This window comes from Dermacentor silvarum, unplaced genomic scaffold, assembly GCF_013339745.2.
Source record: "Dermacentor silvarum isolate Dsil-2018 unplaced genomic scaffold, BIME_Dsil_1.4 Seq679, whole genome shotgun sequence".
In the NCBI taxonomy this organism is placed as follows: domain Eukaryota; kingdom Metazoa; phylum Arthropoda; class Arachnida; order Ixodida; family Ixodidae; genus Dermacentor; species Dermacentor silvarum.
In genome coordinates, this window is record NW_023606619.1 from 10,257 (window position 1) to 33,178 (window position 22,922).

Consider the following 22,922-nt stretch of genomic DNA (forward strand, 5'->3'; position numbering starts at 1 on the left):
GAGCAACATCAATAAATAAATAAACGTTTTATATGCCTTCTCTCTATAAGCTATGATAATGCGAGCAGTATATTTAAGCAAATAAATATTGTTTGTTTTTATTTACGGTACCGTGCAGCATTAATTATGAAGCTGAAATAAAGACACTAGGAAGATGATAAGTGCAAGTCGAGGACACCACATGATTAGGTGGTGCGACGAGATAAAGAAATAATAAGGCATAAAATAGAGCTAATTGACAAAAAAAGGGTAATTATACGTCGTTGGGAGAGGCCTTTTTTTTACTGTTGGGGACAGAAATTAGGCTGATGATAATGATGATAATTGTGACGGCACTCAGTAGAATCCTAAGCAGGAGAGGCACAGCGTGTAGCTTAGAACGGAAAAAAATTGTTTTCTAAATAAGCTTAACACAGCCCTGAATGACGGTGCGCGTAGTGGCGGGCCTTTCGCAATACCGTAAAGATATTAACGTGTCCGTAAGAAGAGATTGTTTCTCGTCCAAACCTCTATAATTCGCCTGCGAGAGCTCATCTGCAAAGTTTGTGCAGACTTCGTATTTCATGCGTCTGTGCTGGCGAGACTGTCTTTTATGCAATTTAAGTGACGCGTGCAGAGTATTGAGAAATTAGTCTCGTCGCAAAGCTAAGGAGCCCATTGCGTCTTGCATTCTTCACTTCACGAATTGAGTTAATCGCATGGTGTACGTTCGAATCGTCCGTAAGCATATCTGTCCATTTCGAAGTCCCGAGGTTAAAAACAATTAGCAGGCTTCATTCAGCGATACTATACGGGCTCTTGGCTCATTTGTTGCTGGAGCAGCAGGCTCTCGTAGCGAATACTGCGATCTTCTCACAAAACTCATCGGTCGTTCTTGTGCGGCTTCAACACATGGCTCTTCCTACCAGCGGTATTGGCCACACTCTCTTGGCAACACGTGCAACGTCTTCTTCGTCCGCTACAGAATTCCCTCTTGTAGACTCAGAAATATGCGAGCGCAAGCCGCTGCTCTTAGAGTCTCCGTGTATAGTGCACGGAACCCTGCACAAATATTGTCAAGTTTGAAAGCAGCGCACCCTCTCCCCCAGGCAGTACAATAAATACAAAAAGTTATCTTAGTGAGGTGCTTATCCTTGCCAACTTTGCAGGGAAAAGCATACTTTTAACGAAACAGCCTGGTAATATCAACAGCGTGTTTTATTGGCGGTCTTTGAGCGTGCGATATAGTGCCTGCTACTGTGAAAGCTACTTGCTTGCTTATCTTGTGATTGTATCTGTAATTCTCATTGTGACTGTCAATTAGTTTGTTTATCAGGGGATGTTTCGTGTTCGTGTCATTTTACGCGCTCTAGTAATTATGAAAGAAGAAAACAAGAATCATATACCGCAGTGGTTAGCGCTTTCGGCTGCCAACCGCAGATGCATGAATCCTAGTACCGGTGGTGGGTGGCCGAAGTTTTGTTTTTTTACAAAGAAATGCTGGGGTATTACGTGCAAAACCATGAGTTGACTATGAAGCACGCCGTAGTGAAGGACTCCGGAATAATTTTCACCACCTGGATGTTTGCGTTTACGTGCACCTAAATCAATGTACATGCGCGCTTCTGCATTTCACCTCCATAGAAATGCGGCTGCTGCGACTCGAATGGAACCCCCGACCTCGAGATCAGCAACGAAACGCGACTGGCAATGAGCTACCGCGGCGGTGTTTTGTTTTTCTTGGTAACATCTTACAGTGGACTATTTGGTCCTGTATGATCCAAAATGTAACAACACCGAGTGGAGAAAACAACAAAAGCTAAAAAAGGAAAACAAAGGTATAAACACCAAGACACAAGTGTTCTTCTCGCCAGACGGCTAATATCAAACTGAGGATAAGGAAGTGACGTGACACGTGACAACGCGATGGCGACGACAGGGGACCGAAGAATAAAGGTAGACCGGGGAACGACGCAGCAAACCAAATTTCGCACTTGTCACTGCTGGCTGAGTGAAAGAACGCGCATCTTTCCGCATAACTGCGGCACTGCCCTCGCGGGCTATTCGTTCACTTTCCGAGAAAAAAAATCATTGCTGACGTTAATTCATTTGCTAAACATTGCTAAACATTTTACTGCAACATTAGGCAATCTCTGATCAAGAGAGTCTGTAGAAGTTAGCTCCTAAGCCACAGTGTTGCACGTAGACAACGGCGCTCGTTTCGTAATCCTCAAACACAGCACTAACGCGTTGCTCGGTCAAAGCTGAAACGTTCGAGAAGCTTGCAGTAATCCGGGCTACGAACTTAGCACTCCCTGCATCACACTGTGCGCGCCGTAAGACCCAGCGATGGATTTCGGCACGGGCGAGGGATATTGCCGTTGAGGCGAACATGCAAAAAGGCCCACCCACGAGCAGACAGCCAACAGACGACAAACAGACGATGAGCAGACGACGTTAACAGAAGACGAAGCAGCAGCAGCGCGCGTTCCAACAGATTGTGCAAGAACAGCGCTTCTGTCTCAATCAGTCTCGCGTGGTCTCGCGAGGTCGTGGCAGCAAACGTTGCCCGCCTGGGAATGCTGGGATGCCCAAAACATTCCCTCGAGCTCCCGGTGCCGTTTCCATGGCGACCCTGTATGCGCTTCTTATTCTGCTGCCACCGGCATAGCCAGACGACGCTGTTTTCGCTTGACTCAATGCACACCGTTGTTTGTTGCTGAAGAGCGCGCATTGTCAGCTAGCGCTCCGACAATGGGCGCGCATAAATTGAAATTTTGTTGTTATTGACACTAGCATCCGCTTAATTCTGTCCACTGGAGAACAAAGTCATCTCCCAGTGATCCTCAGATTCCCTACAGTGCTGCGCCAATCGAACTCGCTATACCAGATAATCTTAATTCGAACGATTTGAAAAAAAATTAAGTGTTTATCAGTGTTAAGTGGGTCATGAATGTATTTGGCCACAAATACATTGATGAACAATGCTTTAATGATGCAGAAACTGACTATTACATATTCAACATGCGTATGCCTTTTCAAGTGCTATTTTAGATGTAGATGAACTTTCTCTCGAGTTGGTGTTGTAACGCTTGAGTGCGAACGAACATTGACTGATTTCTAGAAAACAATTTGTACGTACCGCAATCCTACAACAAAAGCTGTCTGAAAAGTAGGAGCATGATATATCTTGCAATTCGGTGCAGGTGTGCTGACCGATCGTCACACTAGCACTACCATCGCTTCTCGTAATATATATATATATATATATATATATATATATATATATATATATATATATATATATATGTTCTCAATCTGCCATTTCGATGGAGTTATGGTCTAGATCCACTCACTCGTGGAGGAGATTTTTTCTTCTATTGTAATGGGTGTTAAGAAAGAGTATTTAATAACCTTAAAGGCGTGTATATGCTTCTATATATTTTTGACGTTATTGGAGGACGAGGAGGAGGAAAGCAAAACGCAGCCGTAAAGGCCACAAGTGATGTAAATGATGTAAGAGCGTAGCTTAGAGAGGGAGAGAGAAAGAAAAGCTAGGAATGTCAACCTGACTCACCTCCGCGGTTCATTCTGAATATGTAACACGTACAGCGCCAACGAACCGTGACAAAACGCAGAAAGAAAAAAAAAAAAAAAACACGACGGCAGGGCGCTGACTCTCCAATCGACAGTGGAGAGTCAGCGACATGTCGTTTTTGCCTGCTTTCTATCCCTTTTTGTTTTCGCTGTGTCACCCGCCGTGGTTGCTTAGAGGCTATGGCGTCGTGCTGCTAAAGCACGAGGTCGCGGGATCAAAATCCCAGCCGCGGCGGCCGCATTTTGAGGTGGGGCGAAACGCAGAAACGCATGTGTGCCGTGCTTTGGGTGCACATGAAGAACCCTATGGTGGCCAAAATTAAACCGCGGAGTTCCTCACTACGGGGTCATCACCTCATATCGCGTATTTGGCGTATAACACCCCAGATTTTAATTCATTTCGCCGTGTTACACATTCAAATTAAGTTACCAACACGCCCACCTAGCTCGCCTTTTCTTTTATTGAGATAAAAATAAAGACAGGAGTTGTCACCCTTTTGCTGGCTGTAGGCTACCCTTTTCCCCTAGTCAGTAATATAGGATAGAAAATACTCAATATTGCGTTAGTTGCTGCCTAACTAAAACAGATATAGCTAACAGCATGAAATGTAAAAGTTTCTATTCAAAATTTCTCGTTATAACAAAATTCGTGACTGTAAGCGCTGCACAAGTTTGAGATGCACGAATGAGGCATGCACACTATGAAAAGTGTCAATGTTCGTCGCAAATGCCAGCATCTTCAAAGAATCGTTGGAGGGATTCCATTGCTTTGCGATTCAGGGCTTTTGATGGTCGGGGTCCTAACACTTTGGCAAGTTAAAGCGTCCAACGTGAATCATGTAAACAGAGTTCTAGTTCGAGGCGCTGTGTATCTTGTTTGAGCACGTCCGGTTTACTACCCCACTCATGGAGGAGAGGATCGAGATAATAAAAAAAGAGCGAATAAGAGCAGATAGAGTGCGCTGTCGAAATTGATAACGCGAAGTCTCTATTTGGTCCGACTTTTGTGATTCAGTGCATATGAAACGATGTTTTCTTAAGAAAGTAACTGGAACGCCAATGCATTTCTCCGCAAAGATCGACAATTAATATATCGACACTGGTGTCATCCTGTGAATTCATTCCAAGTGGATCCGCCTTGTGAACTCTGGGGCTAGAATTTGTAAATTGCAATATGGGCCATAAGGTCCATATTGTAAACATAACAAACATAATTAGTGAATTTTTGTTATGAGTCGATTATGCATTTCAATTTTTTTTGTGCAAAGAATGTCCGCCTCTTCGAGTAGACCAGCTCATGAACTAGAATTGTGCTATCTGCCACAGGCGACCTTTAAATATTTTTGAAAGTGTTCGCTGAAACACACTATGTAAGAAATCGATTTATATATAGTCACCTGTAGCAGGTACTTATGTGCCGGGGGCCCGCCTTCGAACGCATAATTTAGTTTATAAAGCGCAACTTCCTTTGATTCATCCGGTCGTTTTGTACGTGTGCTCAGTAGCTTTCTCGCCCAGTAAAGGGACCCGTTCGCTGAGGTGGTGTAATGAAAGGGGCGCGATCCCGATATCGTGTATTCCTGGGGTCGGGTGTGTCACGTGGTATAGGGTCACGTGGTGCAGCCTGAGCGTCTCACGCCATTCTGTTCCCGACTATGTCGCGTGGTTTGTTCTCGCTTTTTCCTCCGGGGCGCTTTATATGAAATGCCACTCAACTGATTTCCAGCGGATTTAAAAGAAGCTGGCGCTGTCCTCGACAATAAATATCTATGGTTTCTAGCAAAGTTTTGCAGTTGTTTTTGCATATTCCTACGTTTTTTTTCTTTTCGAGGGGATTCTTTGTTTTCTGTTTATGACATGCTGGAGCTGAGGAACAGGTGCTTCAGCGAAGCGCCGGAAACTTCGTGCATACATTTAATCAAAAAGGCAAAAGTGACAACACGAATTTGAAAATATCAGAACAAGAAAAAGAAAGCAAAAAAAGCAAAAAAGCAAAAAAGAAGCATTTAGAGTCGACGCGATTTATTCGATGACCCATGTATCGAACGGGAATAAACAAACATACTAGTGGGATTGGGTATATCTTTATTACTCTACATCTTGCTCGTATTGTTCCTCTTGTTCTTTTAAATTGGCATATATATATATATATATATATATATATATAGATATACTTGTTTACATGTTTGCACATGCATTCGCAATTCCGTGGCTGTTGTGTGCATTTTCGCGAATGTTGGGCTTGTTAGTTTGGAACAGGACGACAAACGCCACTTAAAAAAAATTCTTTAGAAGGATAAAAATGGTGAACTAAAGGCAAGCCTTACATATGAAAAATATACGCAGTTATCATTTTTACGTTTTACGCCGTTTTACCAAATTGTCGCAGATTCAACAAATTAACGAAGATTCACTACTTAACTTCCTAAATATTTACTTTACGGCACATACTGCACTTTTCTAATTGCAGCCGGTGAGATTGCAAGGCGTATCCAATTGGAATGAAGTTCCGGAATGACACCAATTTGGAGATATGTGCCATCAAACTCGCCGTAAAAATGCACTGTAGTTGCGCCTACTTCTTTGAAGAAAACCCTCTTTTATGCATTGAAGCTCAAAAGTAAGCGGTACACCCATGTATTTCTTCGCACCCCTTGGGAATGTACATCTCCAAACTGGTGTCATCCTGGAAGTGTATCCACTTCAAGTGGATACGTGTTACAAGCTCACCGGCTACATTTCGTAAATCGCAATATGTGCCGTAAAGTATTTAATTGAAAAGTTAACTAGTGAATTATTGTTGATTAATTGAACATGTGTTTCGATTTTTTCGTGCTCGTAATATCCGCCTCTTCGAATAGTACAGCTCCAGGGCAATAATTATGATATCTACCACAGGATATTTTTTTAAAGATTCTTTTAAAGTTAATAATGATCACCCCGTGTAAAGTCTGTGTTGTACAGTAACACAGAACTAAGAGCTAGAAAAAAATATCGCGAAAAGACTTGGAAAGGCTTATGAGGTCCCTATTTTCGACGCTAGAGGTGTTTATAGCAAGATACGTATATATCGCCATATCTTCGTTCAAAGTTCAATATAAATTACGCTAAATTGTTCAATATCGTGTAATGTCACGTAATTTCTGCTTCATTAGCACAGTCAGCGTTCCGTTCAAGCGTACTTGAAAAAGAACGACAAGAACAACAACGAAAATCAACTCATTTGTTGTCATGCAGTATTTGAAGTTATGTGTAACCTACCGACGCTCGCCAATAAAACATCATTCCTACTCTGAACACATCGATACGCGCCACGATCACTTATTTGTGAGAGCATCCGTCGGCCGATGGGATCTAGTGCCGAGAGGAATGACCGGTGCCGACGACGACCTCCCATTGGTCAATATCATCAGCGGGCTGCTCTATAGTACATAGCTGATTCATTGCCGACGCTGACATCGCGACAGGTACATACCTAGTAAGCGAAGATGAATGCTCATACCCGCTCCCCCCCCCCCCCCCACCCCCGCTCCGCCCCCTCCGGCCTTTCTTTAATATTTTTTTTGTTGTTGTCTCTTTGCAGGATGACGCCGATAAAGAGAAACCCATACCGACAGAGACCGAGCTGGGTATTGCTCATCAGGAGTACCAGATTAACAAAAAAGAGGTAAGTTGACTCTGTCTCCCCTACAGGCGAGGCAGAAAGATATGGATAAAAAAGAAAAGAAAGGGAGCTTTCCCTAACAAAAACGGAACTGTCCCGTCTGTTAGCCGCGGCTGACATCGTGTCCCTCTGTGTCTCCGTACGAAGCGCCTTGTTTCGTCGGAAGTGAAATACCCAGAGCTCGTGCATTGGGCGTCGTCACATAGAAGGAGCGTTGTCGAAGCCTGCTGACCGTATAGAAAGAAGATCCGGCTGTGAAACGGACACGCTGAGATTTAATCTCCATCTTGAATCGTAACCGCTTCTTTTTTTTTCTTCTTTTTCTGAGCTCGAAAATGGACATTTTGTAAACAGAGCGACTCTTATCGCGTTTCTGCCGGAGCTGTTTTTCTTTCCTTTTTATGTAGACACGCACTGCGTTTGTAAACAAAGACGGCGACGTGAGTCTTTTAGTAGAGAAAAGTGCTTGTTGTTGTTATTGGGAGCATCAGTGCCATGTCGTGGACACGATGTTACTGTCCCGTTTCAGAGCGTTCACAGTGCTAGCGGAGATATAGGGATATTTAAGATAGAATAGCGATAACGTGCACCGACTGTGTAGTGCGCTATCTGTACAACATGGGGATCGTGATGACGTCACTGCATTTCTCACATACACCTTAAAGTTTTGAACAAGAAAGTGCTAACCCTGGCTATTGTACATCTGCCACGGAAATGAGGTTAGTACTTGAATTGGTGAAATTTGTGTGCTAGTGGCTTCGACCGTTCTTGCTACGTTATTTATTGCGCTTTATTCTTCTAAATTTATAAGCACCCATAGTTTTCTAATAGAAACAAAGCAAGGCGATAGGCGCTTGTAAAAATACACGCCCCAGCGAAGGCTTCGTTTTGTTGACGGAAGCTGATTTCGAAGGATATGCTTTTACTAAATGCATGCGCCGGAAGCAATTCCGGAGCGGGATACACGTCATAGACGCCATGTTTTGAACACCATCAAAAGCAAATTCACGAGCAAGTGGCTCTGGATAGGAAATGCACATCTCAAATTCTATGCTTTTGCGGATTGCATGTGGCGGAAGCGATTGAAGGAGCCAGAAACGCGTCATAGACGTCCGGGTTTCGAAGCCCCTCCCCCCCCCCCCCTCCCCAGCTCCTTAGTCTCTGCGCACATTCGGAATAATTGGCAATTCTAATCAGTTATTTCCTAAATCAATGCAAACGAAATATTTTGTTGACCACTGATGAACCTGCAAAGTTGAAAAGCCGTTTGAAGCCAGAAAGACGAAGCTTAGTCAATCCATGCATTGTCCGTTACTCCCATGCTGGCTGAAACGCCATTTTCGTAGTTTCCGTAGTAGAGACACCACTGGAGTTCCCTCTAGTAATATTTTATTTTGTAGGTAACTTCATGACGTACGCATATACAAGCTGTGAACTGTGACATCATGAAGGCGGGTCAGTGATGCCGCTAACCTCACTGTTTGAAGGATTTTACGAGCAACTCTATCAGGGCGTGACTTTAGCCGAATGAGTAGATCTACGTTTCGGCGAAAGTGTTCAAAATTTACTCGGTTTGTGTGTTTGCCCTTAAATTATAGTTGAGGCGTCAAAACTTCGATCTGATTATGAGGCACGCCGTAGAGGGGATTCCGGAATAATTTGGACCACCTGGGGTTCTCTGACGTGCACATAAATCTAAGCACACGGGTGTCTTTTTCGCATTTCGCCCCCATCGGGAGGTGGCCGCGGTGGCCGGGATTTGATACCGCGACCTCGTGCTTAGAAGCCCATCACCGTAGCCACTTAAGCAACCACGGCGGGTATTTGTAGGCCTTTTAAGGCACCAAATACGAGGAGTATAAACGCAGCGATCTGTACACGCTACGGTGGCCCAGTGGTCTCATTTCGGCCACAAGTACTGGTATTTTAAATATTTAGCTCATTCTACTGCGCGTTCGATAACCATCCATCTTCTTAATTGTTTGTTTCTTGCCATTTGCATCGATTATTGTATGTCCACTACGTTTCATAATAAAAACTAATATTTATAAGACGGTGATGCTTTAAACTCTAGGAGTCGTATGGCATACGTTGCCATCTGGTCCAAAAGCACGAATAGCTGCTCCAAACTAGTATTCTTTCTGCTCCGAAAACACGTATGGCCGCTCGAAAGTGGCATTTTTTTTCTGCTCCGAAATCTGCTCCAAAAGTAAAATGTCGCTTCCATCACTGCGTGCAGTGTGCCGCGGCTATGAACGCTGCGGTTCATACGCTAGTCTGTGACGATGGGACGGACTTGGCGCAGCGAACGCACTACTTGGCCATCGCGCCGGGCGAAAACGAGACGCAGGCGGTGCGATTTTTGGACACCGCCTATAGGTCTGTCAGCACATGCACTATCATTCTGAATTGTTGCACTTACAGCGCAAAATTCTTTTGAAACTGATCGATTTTACAAACTCACAATCCCGTTTGAAGCCGCAATGGCAAAGTTTAAACAAACCCATGTACTACCAGTCATTACCATGCTTGCAGAACCGTCATGCTCGCATAAGACTATATATATAGCTAGATATCGCTCTATAGTTCTTGTTCTCACCAAACTCTGTGCTATGAAACAAGTAACCGATCCTCGTTACTTATCGGCCGACATCAGTCATATATAATATACATAGCCCTCGCTAAGCTGCATGGAGTTGGTGAGATGGATTTACAGAACGTGGGCGTGCGGGTTGCTTTTGCACTTTTTCTTGTCTTCCTCCGCGCGCGCGCGCGCTTCGTGAAAATAAAGAGCGCCCCTCACCGCGGCTGTCTGCGCGAAATTGTGTTCACACGCCGAGCACCGCCCGCGCTGCCGAGGGGAGGCGTCACGCCGCACTCCGCCGCGTCGAGAAATAGCTCCACCTCTCTACCTCGAAGTAACGCTCGGGGATAAAGAATAAAACACGCCAAGAACTAGTAAAGAAAGGAATCAGGTATACGCGTTTGAAACACTGTTTTGCGAACTATGTTGCTGCTACGTGTTCCTTTTATATATATATATATATATATATATGACGCTGAGAAAGCGTGGGCAATGATCAATCTGACAGCATCGCGAAGAATGATGACCCGCTCTGGCGCGAGTAGCGTTGTCGAGGCCTTTTTGGTTATGGCACCGGAGGTTGCGATAAACGCGCAGCCCGCTTATGGCGTGGGTGTTGCGAACGCGCGCGCTCGAGCTTTCTTTTTCTTCTCCGCAGCGTATTACGGCTGTGACAGGACTTCGAGTGGCTTATATACGTACTTCGAGAGCGCGCCGGGAGCCCCCCCCCCCCCCCCCCCTCCGTTCGATGACGACGTAATGCGTTGTAGCGGAGGATATATTCGCGCCCGATGGGCATCTGCTGCTCGTGACAGCGTTAAAAAAAATAAAACATGGAAGACGAGAGGCGAGAAAGATTGAATGCGGACCGCGAAGCGTTAGCGACGTGAGGGATTTGCAGTGTTGGAGTGTTGTCTTTTTTTCTATGTCTGTTTTTAGTGGAACGGGGTAGTCCTCTTAAATACCTGTACACTTTATTGGAACATTTCGCTTATACTGTCCCTGTGCATCATCCCGCGTGCAGTCAGCGCTCCCTCTCTCTCTCTCTTTTATTTCCACTTTTCGGGTAGGGTAGCAAACCGGACGCTCGTCGGACTGACCTCCCTGCCTTTCATCTCCTTGCTCTCTCTCTTTTTTCGATCAAGTATCGGGGGTGTTTGTGGAACGTGTTGGGCTACGGTTGTTTCATACGTTTAGGCTTAACAAGCGCTCATCTTAGACGAGACAAAGAGCAGGTAAACACAAGATGAGCGCTTCTCTTCTGTCCAACTTATTTTGTTTCGTCGAATGAATACGCTTGTTGGACCTGCAAGACTCTTTGCCGAGTTCCAGCTTAGAGCTGTGCTTCGTTTCAATAGTGAAGACTCGGGTTTACATTTTCGGGGTCTAATTCCGCCATGCTGTGGAATTCCGCCATGTTGGAGTTGTCAGCCGATCAGAGAAGGCGCGTAGCCAGCAGTTGTGGACATTGTGCCTGCGGCGATATGTCAAACTTCACCGCACTGTACCAGCGCAAGTCAATGGGCAGCACTTCACAAAAAAAAAGAAAAAAAAAAACATTCGGAAAATTGGCCGAATTTCAACAAATTTCAGTTCGCTAAGTACAGAGGGCGCTTCTAGTAACGTACGCTTGTCTGGCAGTTAGTCGTAACTTGCCGGCTGCTTTGTAGCAAACCGCCGTGGTGGCTTAGTGGCTATGATGCTGCGCGGCTGAGCGCGTAGTCCGGGGTTTAATGCCCGAACCTGGCGGCCGCGTTTTGAAGTGAGCGAAATGTCAGGACGCCCGTCGTGAGTCCTTTGGGGGCACGTAAATAATATCCAGGTGTTCAAAATCGACCCATAGTTCCTCACTACGGCGTGCCTCAAAATCAAATCGTGGTTTTGACCCGTTAAATAGCAGAGCTTAACTTTTTTTAACTCGCGTATAGCAGTGTACTGGCCATGACCAAAACTCGGCTTGTTTACTGCACCATACTACAATGTTTCATTATCTGTCCAATTATATTGACACGTATAGTTGTTTATCTTTCTCGGGTGACGGAGTTTCACCGTCTAACAAGTGTTAACGCTCAGCGCAAAACGTGCCTGCATGTATCGGAAGTTTCTCGAATGTTATCCATGGTTCTATCCGCGGTCTGTTGTCACCGAACCTTGAGTAATCTGATTGCATGTATGCGCAACTCGAATTGTGTAGTACTTTCTGGAAGACACGCGGACACCAGCGATTACTCTGGAACAATGCCGACTGTGCTCGCCGCTATCGTTGCGCTTCGAGTGTAACTTGCTTTTGTGGGTACAGGTTCGCCCAATAAAGAATCAGTTTCGTCATTCACAGTTTCAGGACTGCCTTTCTCGCCGTCACTACTACGTGACAATATCGTACTTGTCGGGCATATGTCCTCCCGAAAGGACGGGGTATTGACACAGAATACGTGAAAAATTGTTTACGAACAGTGTGCTATATATGACATAACTATTTATATCCATAAAACTTCATCTTGTCTGCTCCAAAAGCATTTCTTCGAAGTGTTCTCTCAAGCGCTGCGAACAACTCAAAAGTGGCGTGGTTGCTCGCCAATCCATGCTTGTTTCGTTAGGCAGGCCGAAAATTATGTCAGGGCTGCTCGTGTTGACAATAGAAGTTTTATCTTACATTAGGTGCACTGAAAACTTCTTCATCGAACAAATATCTTGAGTCCTGTCGTATCAATGCAGTTCTTCTTCCTTTCCCACAGACGAAGTGTGTGTGTCTGTTCCTTGTTCGCAGTGGGAGGAGCTGTACGTGGAGGTGCTGTACACCATCGAGCACAAGCTGGGCTGCTCGGGCGGCGTCAGCCCCGGCGAGCTGCACGCGTACGCCCAGTCGGCGTTCGGCATGCCCCTCGACAGCCACCGCCGCCTGCTGGGGCTCGCCCGGGAGGAGAAGCCGCCCATCCCCGTGCTCAACGTGACCGTGGTCGAGGCACAGGGGCTCGAGGCCAAGGACCCGAACGGATACAGCGACCCGTACTGCATGCTCGGGATACAGCCGTGCGGGTACGTATAGTGCGTCTCTCTCTCTTTTTTTTTAATGCGAATGCATTATGTGGCTCATGAGGCGGAACATCCGGCGTTGGCTTGACCACGCCATGGTCCGAAAAGGCTACGAACCCACGACCACTAGTGGGAGTCGAACGCACGAATTTTAGTGTTAGTTAAGGCAAAAGTAATTAGGGAGAAGTTAATTAAGATGGGGTTAATTAAGGCACTCGAATTCATCACCTTCGTTGGGAGTCGAAAGCTCGACCTTTGGTGGTGGCAGTGCTTTCGCATTCATCCACTTAGGGACAACTAAGTGGCCCTTGATTTTTTTTTTCAGCCAATAGCTGTTTATGCTATGGGTATTCCGTGCATAGGGCTCAACGCGGAGTAGATGTCTCTGTCTCCTGCCTCCCCGCAGGTCCTGCAGTGTTTTATCCTGACAAATAAAGTTGTTCATTCATTCATTCATTCATTCATTCATTCATTCATTCATTCATTCATTCATTCATACCGTGCTGTGATTATCAAGAGCGAACGGCTCCACTACCATGGTGCATCATGGAAGAAGGAAGAGGTATAGTGCCCCAGCAAACTCCATATGTAGAGGTAACAAGAACAGCAACAAACAACAACAATTCCTATTGGCCGGGGTTTCGGGGCGGCTGGAAAGTTCTCCACAATGTCCATTTACGCTGTCTTGTTTAGCCTGGGAATGCGGCAACGAACAAGATACCAACCTCATGTTGATAACGAAAATCACCCCGGCTTCGGTACATCGCCTGTGACGCGACCGCCCTTCTCAGGCGCATATAGACATGAAAACGGACGATGTCTTCTCGTTCGTGGACGCCGCTGCCTATCGCAACAACCAAGCTTTCGCCGCGGTCGCGGTCTCATCTTCGCAGCAGTACCTCAACTCCGCCACGATCCTCACTCGAGAGCCCGAAGTAGCGGAGCATGTAGCCGTAGCCCTAGCCGTGCTCGACAGCAAACGGGCAGTCATCTACAGCGACTCCAACCGGCCATCAAAGCCTTCGAACGCGGCGTCGTATCGGACCAGGCGTTATGCTACCTCCGCAGCGCTGATCAGAGTACCCTCAAGCACCACACCGTCATCTGGTTCCCCCGCCCATCTCGGCCGGGTGCCGGGTGCCCCGCCAAACCTCAACGAGATCGCCCACGACGCAGCGTGTGCGCTTACTGATCGCGCCGTCCCAGGGCAACCCCACCTTGCCGAGATAGAGACCAACCGAGATGCACCCATTACCCGTACAACAATATCACAAAACACTTCTACCTTGGACGCCGCATCTTTCCACCCCAACACCACAAACTTAACAGACCGCAGGCGCTAACCCTACGCTTATTACAAACAGACACGTACCCAAACCCCACCGAACTCCACGTTCTCTATCCTGACGCGTACCCCAGCGACACGTGCCTCTCGTGCGGATACACGGCGACACTCGCACACATGCTCTGGGAGTGTAGAAACGCTCATCCCGACTCTACCTCGGACAAGTGGGAGAAGTCCCTCAGAAGCTCGCTTCTCGCCGATCAGCAATGGGCCGTCCAGCAGTCCCACGAAGCGGCCACCAGGTATTCCCTGCCGGTCCCTATGCGGGAGACGCTCGCTACGCGCTAAGCGCGTCCTGCAGGACCTAAATAAAGTTTTTCCAGTCCAGTCCAGATACATTCTTTAATGGGTACTGGAGATGTTTGCTTTGTCATACGCCTAGCGTGCGACTAAGATGATTAATACATAACACACAAACACACACATACGTATAGTGTACACACGCACACAGCGTATACATATACCACAGCAGCTAGCCACTTGAGTTGCTGGTTTAGGCCAGTGACCTGGATAAATTCTGACAATGCCATCGCCACGCGCGAAGCATTAGCAGTGCTGCTCCAAAGTGCAAGCATATGGCTGAGCTCATAAGGAGCGGCCACGTAAACTTGAAACAAATTTCAGAACGACCCGTTAGGCCAGAAAGCGCGTCGAGATGTATAAAGCATGATTCAATTCATCGCACCTATTAACAAATTGCACTTTGACGAAAGTGTCAAAGTTAGTTTGAACAAGGTGATACCGGCGACGTTTGGTTGTGTAGAACGCGAACGCGTGCAGTCAGGTCTTGTGAAGCTGTCGCTACGTAACAAGGTGGAGAGCTGGGCGATTCGCACCCTATTGGAGACGAAAAGCAGCGTCAAAACGAAACGTACATCAGCAAGAAGACGACAAGGTGAAGCTCCAACCACGCCGCGTTGTCTTGCTTGTGTGCATTGTGTTCTATCGCTGGTATTTATCTTCTGCCTTTACGCTATGGTCTAGCAACTTCATTATTATCAGCCTATTTCCATGTCCACTGCAGGACGTAGGCTTCTCCCAGCGCTCTCCAATTACCACTGTCTCAATTGCGCTAGCTGATTCAAACTTGCTTCTGCAAGTTTCCTAACTTCATCACCCCACCTAGTTTTTCTGCTGTCCTCGAGTGCGCTTCCCTTCTCTTGGTATCCATTCTCTAACTCTAATGGTCCGCCGGTTATCCATACTACGCATTACATGGCCTGTCCAGCTCCATTTCTTTCTCTTAATGTCAATTAGATTATCGACTATCCCTGTTTGCTCTCTCATACACACCGCTCTCTTCCTCTTCCTTAACGTTAGGCCTAACATTTTTCGTTCCACCGCTCTAGCAACTTACTTGTTAGTGAATTACCGCAAGCAGGTAAGGGCTCTTTAGCGAGCGAGCAACAACGGCCTTTCATTGCATTTTTTTTCAGCAACTCGGACCCCCAGAGGCGCCGGCGTCGCAGTAGCAGCGCCACGAGCGGGTGCGGCTCAGACGAGGAGCCGGCCACCGGGGGCCGCTCTCCCGCCGGCAGCGCCACCGGATCACCGCGGCGCTCGCTGCGTAAGCTGGGCGCGTCGTTCAAGAAGCGCGAGCCCCGAAGCGGCTCCCTGGAGGGAGCCACTGTGCCGGCCAAGTTCATCCGCACCACGACCGTCAAGCCGGCGACGCTCAACCCGCGCTGGAACGAGCGGTTCCGGCTGTGAGTCACGTGTTCCGTCTCTAAACATGCCAAATTAGTTTTTCGGAAGCCTGCTAGGGGGACAAAGGTTCACGAAAAATGCAGTTACTGTATAAGCTCCCTTTAGGCAGGCAGAGTTGCGCCAAGGTACTTCATCTTGGGCTCCAAAGCCATGGGCTCATCTTGGGCTCCAAAACAGCGGCCCAACTCTGGCTCCGTAAAGTCACCCTATATATAGTTACTATATAGTAACTCTAACGAAAGCGAGCACTGTCATCAACTCGACTGTAGAGTATGGCCACAAAGGAAATCCACTACGGGTTTTTTTCAGAATGTAATCTGCTCAGTTGAATAAGCAATCATTATTTTTGGCTATATAGTTACTATATAGTAACTCTAACGAAAGCGAGCACTGTCATCAACTCGACTGTAGAGTATGGCCACAAAGGAAATCCACTACGGGTTTTTTCAGAATGTAATCTGCTCAGTTGAATAAGCAATCATTATTTTTTGGCTATCGCACCAGCTGCCACCGCCTGCGTTGGCCGCTTTCGATGGCTTGCTGTCTTTTCCCGAATTGTTTATTGTGATAGCAACTATACTGAAACTCGAGGCGCATTTGTGCCATCTTCGTCGCGCTCGACGTCGCCGTGATGTTTCGTATAAAGCAAGAACATGATCGCCGCGCGCCGTATGCTGTACGTATGTGCGAGTGAAAGCGTCCCAGGGCGAGCCGACGATGGTGGCTCAATCTCGCGCGCGCAAGGGAGAAAAGCGGGGAGGAAGCGCGCCGTCTTTCGTCGCGCGCAAGGTACCGGGCAGAGAGGAGGGAGGGGTGGGGGCACGGTGTGGGTGGGGGGCGTTTACTTCGGCGGCGGCTGCTTAAGGCGCGTCCACGCGGCCCCTATTTTGAAAGCGATTTGCGTTGGGGACAGAGTGCGCAGAGTACTGTTAGATTCGTGTGCGCTGTGTTCTCGCCGCTTAGTTCGTGTTGAAGCGAGAGGTAGCACGAATGTCAGTTGGTGCGCTGCTACCGCCGCGCTTCCTCACTCCAGCATTTTGACAGCGAGTGTGCGCGGTCATCGTGTGAGATGTGCTCATGTTTGTTTGTGCGCGTGTGGCACAATGCTTGTTAATTCAGTTCGTAAGCGGATGTTTACAAATTTATACGGCCGGTAAAACTACTATCGTTACTTCGTATAGCTGTCTACTCATTTGCTATCGCAATCGATGCTTCGCCTATCGGGCGAAATTGCTACATTTTTTTTTCAATATTTCTGCTTCCCGCTGCAAAACAGATGTCTGTATTCCATTTAATTTCCTTGCTTTCCGCACTCCTTTTTCGGTCTATATCTCTCAAAGCACATAATTTTTCAGTAGAGAAAGAAACACATCTAAAGACAAGATTCCAGTTACCTCGAGAATTAGGTGGAGAGAACGGAAACATACGCTTCCTGATACTCTATATTTGATTGGTCAACGTGGTATGAAGGATGAAAATTACTTGGAAAAGAAAAATACTGTTGAGCGTGAAAAAAAACAGAAGAAACTAATAGTGGGGGACTTAATGTTCCACCTTAGCGCCAGTTGGAATAAGAAATGTCCGAACACATCAAAAATTGCCATGTGGGCGAAGCTCCTTAGGGTCGAGCCTTGTCCCTCGTCGCGCCGTCGTAGCCACGCTAGTACTCGCCGCTCCCGCTAGAGGCGCAGCTGTGCTCTCTCTTTCTCTCTCGTTCCCGACGCGCTCTCTCTCTCGTCCGTAGCTAGGGGCGCTGCGGTGCACAAGGGCGTTCGTTCCCGACGTGCGCGCTCTCTCTCTCTCATCCGTAGCTAGGGGCGCTGCGGTGCACAAGGGCGTTCATTCCCGACGCGCGCTCTCTCGTCCTTAGTTAGCGGCGCTGGGGTGCACAAGAGCGTTCATTCCCGACGCGCGCTCTCTGTCTCGTCCGTAGCTCTGGTTTACCCGAATGCGTTCGTTTCTCTCTCGTTCCCGACGCGCGCTCTCTCTCTCTCATCCGTAGCTAGGGGCGCTGCGGTGCACAAGGGCATTCATTCCCGACGCGCGCTCTCTCGTCCTTAGTTAGGGGCGCTGGGGTGCACAAGGGCGTTCATTCCCGACGCGCTCTCTCTCGTCCTTAGTTAGGGGCGCTGGGGTGCACAAGAGCGTTCATTCCCGACGCGCGCTCTCTGTCTCGTCCGTAGCTCTGGTTTACCCGAATGCGTTCGTTTCTCTCTCGTTCCCGACGCGCGCTCTCTCTCTCTCATCCGTAGCTAGGGGCGCTGCGGTGCACAAGGGCATTCATTCCCGACGCGCGCTCTCTCGTCCTTAGTTAGGGGCGCTGGGGTGCAGAAGAGCGTTCATTCCCGACGCGCGCTCTCTGTCTCGTCCGTAGCTCTGGTTTACCCGAATGCGTTCGTTTCGCTCTCGTTCCCGACGCGCGCTCTCTCTCTCTCATCCGTAGCTAGGGGCGCTGCGGTGCACAAGGGCGTTCGTTCCCGACGCGCGCTCTCTCGTCCTTAGTTAGGGGCGCTGGGGTGCACAAGAGCGTTCATTCCCGACGCGCGCTCTCTGTCTCGTCCGTAGCTCTGGTTTACCCGAATGCGTTCGTTTCTCTCTCGTTCCCGACGCGCGCTCTCTCTCTCTCATCCGTAGCTAGGGGCGCTGCGGTGCACAAGGGCGTTCATTCCCGACGCGCGCTCTCTCGTCCTTAGTTAGGGGCGCTGGGGTACACAAGAGCGTTCATTCCCGACGCGCGCTCTCTGTCTCGTCCGTAGCTCTGGTTTACCCGAATGCGTTCGTTTCTCTCTCGTTCCCGACGCGCGCTCTCTCTCTCTCATCCGTAGCTAGGGGCGCTGCGGTGCACAAGAGCGTTCATTCCCGACGTACGCTCTCTCTCTCGTCCGTAGCTCTGGTTTACCCGAATGCGTTCGTTTCTCTTTCTCTCTCGTTCCCGACGCGCGCGCTCTCTCTCTCGTCCGTAGCTAGGGGCGCTGCGGTGCACAAGGGCCTTCGTTCTCGACGCGCGCTCTCGCTCTCTCTCTCGTCCGTAGCTAGGGGCGCTGCGGTGCACAAGAGCGTTCGTTCCCGACGCGCGCTCTGTCTCTCTCTCTCTCTCATCCGTAGCTTGGGGCGCTGCGGTGCACAAGGGCGTTCATTCCCGACGCGCGCTCTCTCGTTCTTAGGGGCCCTGCGGTGCACAAGAGCGTGCGTTCCCGACGCGCGCTCTCTCGTCCTTAGGGGCGCTGGGGTGCACAAGAGCGTTCATTCCCGACGCGCGCTCTCTGTCTCGTCCGTAGCTCTGGTTTACCCGAATGCGTTCGTTTCTCTCTCGTTCCCGACGCGCGCTCTCTCTCTCTCATCCGTAGCTAGTGGCGCTGCGGTGCACAAGGGCATTCATTCCCGATGCGCGCTCTCTCGTCCTTAGTTAGGGGCGCTGCGGTGCACAAGAGCGTTCATTCCCGACGTACGCTCTCTCTCTCGTCCGTAGCTCTGGTTTACCCGAATGCGTTCGTTTCTCTTTCTCTCTCGTTCCCGACGCGCGCGCTCTCTCTCTCGTCCGTAGCTAGGGGCGCTGCGGTGCACAAGGGCGTTCGTTCCCGACGCGCGCTCTCTCGTCCTTAGGGGCCCTGCGGTGCACAAGAGCGTTCGTTCCCGACGCGCGCTCTCTTTCTCTCTGGTCCGTAGCTCTGGTTTACCCGAATGCGTTCGTTTCTATTTCTCTCTCGTTCCCGGGTGCATGTCCCGACGCACGCTCTCTCTCTCTCGTCCGTAGCTAGGGGCGCTGCGGTGCACAAGGGAGTTCGTTCCCGACGCGCGCTCTCTCTCTCTCGTCCGTAGCTAGGGGCGCTGCGGTACACAAGAGCGTTCGTTCCCGACGCGCTCTCTCTTTCTCTCTCGTCCGTAGCTCTGGTTTACCCGAATGATCCCCCGGTGCTTCGCCCACACATCATAATTCACGTCCTGGATATGCGATATTTTTACTTTCAAACACTTTTTAAAATAAAAGCAGTGCAATATTTCAAACACAAAAATTATAAAATAATGAAAAAACGAATTCGCTTCTGAAAGTGCGAGATGAAATGGTGAAAGAAAATTCCATAAGCAAATGCGGAAGAAAACAAAAAAGCGATGTCAATCTCACCGACTGGAGCTGGAATTTTCGGTAATTGCACTATATAGGCCACGCGATCGACGCTCTTCTCTTAAGTGCAAGCGCACGTGTACAACTACTTTTCGTTCTTTAAAAAAAATAAGAGTACGGCTAGAAGCCGGTGAACTCTACTTGGAATTCTTCATTGCATAACAGCTGTTATTTCATCTTTTCTTCGCGTTTCTCAGGAAACTGCATTGAGGCGGCCAAGACACGTCTAGAAAAAAATATTTTTGTTTATTTCAATTCTTAGTTTGCACTTGCTTTTGAGTTCGGTGTTCTGCAAAGATCGTTGTACCTTTATAATGTTTGTTTGTTGGTTACATCCTGTGTCTCGAGAAAACGCTGTCTCTCGTTTAATGTAATTGTTATCTTCATTTTTCTTTAACGCGTCGCTTCCTTAGTGCATGGCTTTCCGACGATAGCAACAGGAGCGGTATCGATTTTCGCTTCTCGTTTTCTGTCGTACAAAAAAAAATTCTCGCTTTTCAACGATTTTCCTGACGACGCATCTTTGCTTCCAAGCTACGCTCTACAGAAGGGAAAAAAGAAAGACACAAACAACTCAGGAAGGAAAATAAATAATAATAAAAAAATAAGTGCGAAGGTCCTTTTAAGTGAACGCCGTGTGCCGTCGAAGCGACTAAAAAGCACCTTCTTCCTTCTTTCTCACTAAAGACCTGTCGCAATCCTTCTTTTGGCTATTAATTCTTTATCTTATCTTCCGATCTCTCGCCTGTAGCTGCAACAAAACTCTCCAGATTCGCAGCGCGAACAGTCGCGTTTCGGTTGAACGTGAACCGTGTAATCTCGCCTGAAAGGAGCGTTAGGATTTGTGTTGCTTTTATGGCGTTTTTGTCTTATTTTTTATTCTTTAAATTTTTTTGTCGCCGTCGTTGTTTACGCCGTATACTACGTTCACGCTGATTCCGACGTCGTGCTTGTGAGCTCGAAACAATGAAAGTGAACGGGCAGAAAACGAGTATCACCTCTTTTTTTTTGGTAATGTTTGGCGGTGCTCTCGCTGGGGGAGCGCAATAGTAGCTTTTCTTGCAGGGCGATTTAATTTAGAACGCGTCCGGGCTTCGATCTGATGGCCCTTATTGATGTATAGTAGCAATCGCGCGAATGTCGTGCCGAAACGTATCGAATTTCCGCTCACAACTCGTCGCCGGCTGTCGCCTACACCGAGCACAACATTTCCAGCAGCTGTGAATGAAGTGAGGATAAAAGCGACGAAGTGAGTTAGAGAAATACACAAAGTAAATTCAAAATGAGGCGTTGTTTTTTGCTCGCGAAAGGCTGGCCCTGAATCAGATGAGAGAATAGTGGGTTGGGTGAGAAAAAAAAATGACAAGAAAGAATGGTTTGTGCAGCACTGTTTTCCCACGAAGTTCAGCTGGACGAACAGTTTGGCGAGTTGGCGTTAGATTTGTGCTGTTGCTAAAAGCAAGGCAGTTGTGGGAGTAGTACTCAAAGGCAGAAAGGCTAGCGCTTGTTGCTTACATTATTTTTATGTTTCTGTTTTTGAAATGTGGCCCTCTTTCTATGTGTGTACATTTTTATCTTTCTGTCTCGCGTTATCCCTTCCCCAGTGCAGGGTATCAAACTGGATATCTATCTTGTGGTTAGCCTCCCTGCCTTTCGCATCTCATTGGTCTCTCTCTTTATGAATTAATGAATAATTACTTAGCGAAAGTGGGAAGGTAGTTTTTAGAGGCGTCTATCTAAACAAAAACATAAATAAATAAAGCGAAGTTGGGAAAGAGTTTTAAATGAAGAAGAGCGAAATAACAACACACTCTATGTACGCAAACGCAAGTTACAATTAATATGATATGTCTGCTGGGCTAAAGTCGCCGCATATCGACTGGTTTGGCCAGCATGACATTACACATGGACGAACGAAAGAAAACGAGAACGGAGCAAACGATTATCTTCATACAGTTCACCTTTAAAAGCCCAAAACGGGGGCTTTATCTAAAGGGGCAGCAGTGGAAAAGGAAGTGAACGCTTTTGTTTCAACAAAAGTAAGTATCGTCAGAAATGCGGAGTGATATATACAAGCAAGTGCCAATAATATCTGAGTTTTGACAGTTGTTTTCTAGAGTAGGGTGAACAATAGTGGAATCATAAAGAAAGTAAATTTACAGAGAGAATATCAGACAGAGCAAGTGACAACATCATGTTATTAGCTCCGAAAACGTTTTTAGCATAACGTTTGATTACAGTTGGTTCCGGTTGACTGTTCCATTCTTCGATAACGTTAGGGAGGGTAGACTTTATGATAAAAGCAGCTAGTCAAGCGCGTTGCGTTTGAAGACAGTGAGGGCTCATTGAGTTGAACATGGGATGAGATAATCGTATGGGTAAAAGTACTACTGAGCCATGCAGGCGAGAGAAACTGTGGCGTCATTTGCTAAGGAAACGAAGTTGCGACATTTGTTATGACGCCGACTTTTGAAGCACGCTGAATGAGTGTTTGCATACATCTGCTAAAGGTTTTTTTTTAATTTTGTTTCTTTTTTTGTTATCATGCAGGGACATCGACGATATTTACACGGATCGACTTCACCTCGACGTCTGGTGAGTTCGTCTGAAAAGCAGCCTGACTTTCAGGAAAAATCCTTGGGTCTGTCTTCAGCGGATTCTTGGCCAATAACAGGAAGCTTTAGCTTGCAGTGAACTCCAATTACCCTATTAATATACATGTAAAATGCGGCGATGCTTTTATGAAGAACCACTGGACTAATTTGAATGATATTTTCTTTTTAATTTGAGAGACAAGGTTAAATTGTAACAGCACCCGGAAGCTGAATTTTTCATTTGGAACCTGAAGCAAGATTGTTGAGCTATGAGGCTTATAAAAGTGAAGTAAAGT

The 22,922-nt window shown here is 47.4% G+C and overlaps 1 protein-coding gene across 1 annotated transcript; it reads left to right on the forward strand.

Annotated features, from left to right (window-relative positions):
- The first annotated feature begins 422 nt into the window (after positions 1-422).
- Positions 423-22,680, forward strand: LOC119435401 (BAI1-associated protein 3-like). Its single transcript, XM_037702267.2, has 5 exons — positions 423-428; positions 7,160-7,243; positions 12,592-12,860; positions 15,639-15,908; positions 22,583-22,680. The coding sequence occupies exons 1-5, from the start codon at positions 423-425 to the stop codon at positions 22,629-22,631; spliced, it is 678 nt and encodes a 225-aa protein (XP_037558195.1). The 3' UTR covers positions 22,632-22,680.
- The last annotated feature ends 242 nt before the right edge of the window (positions 22,681-22,922 follow it).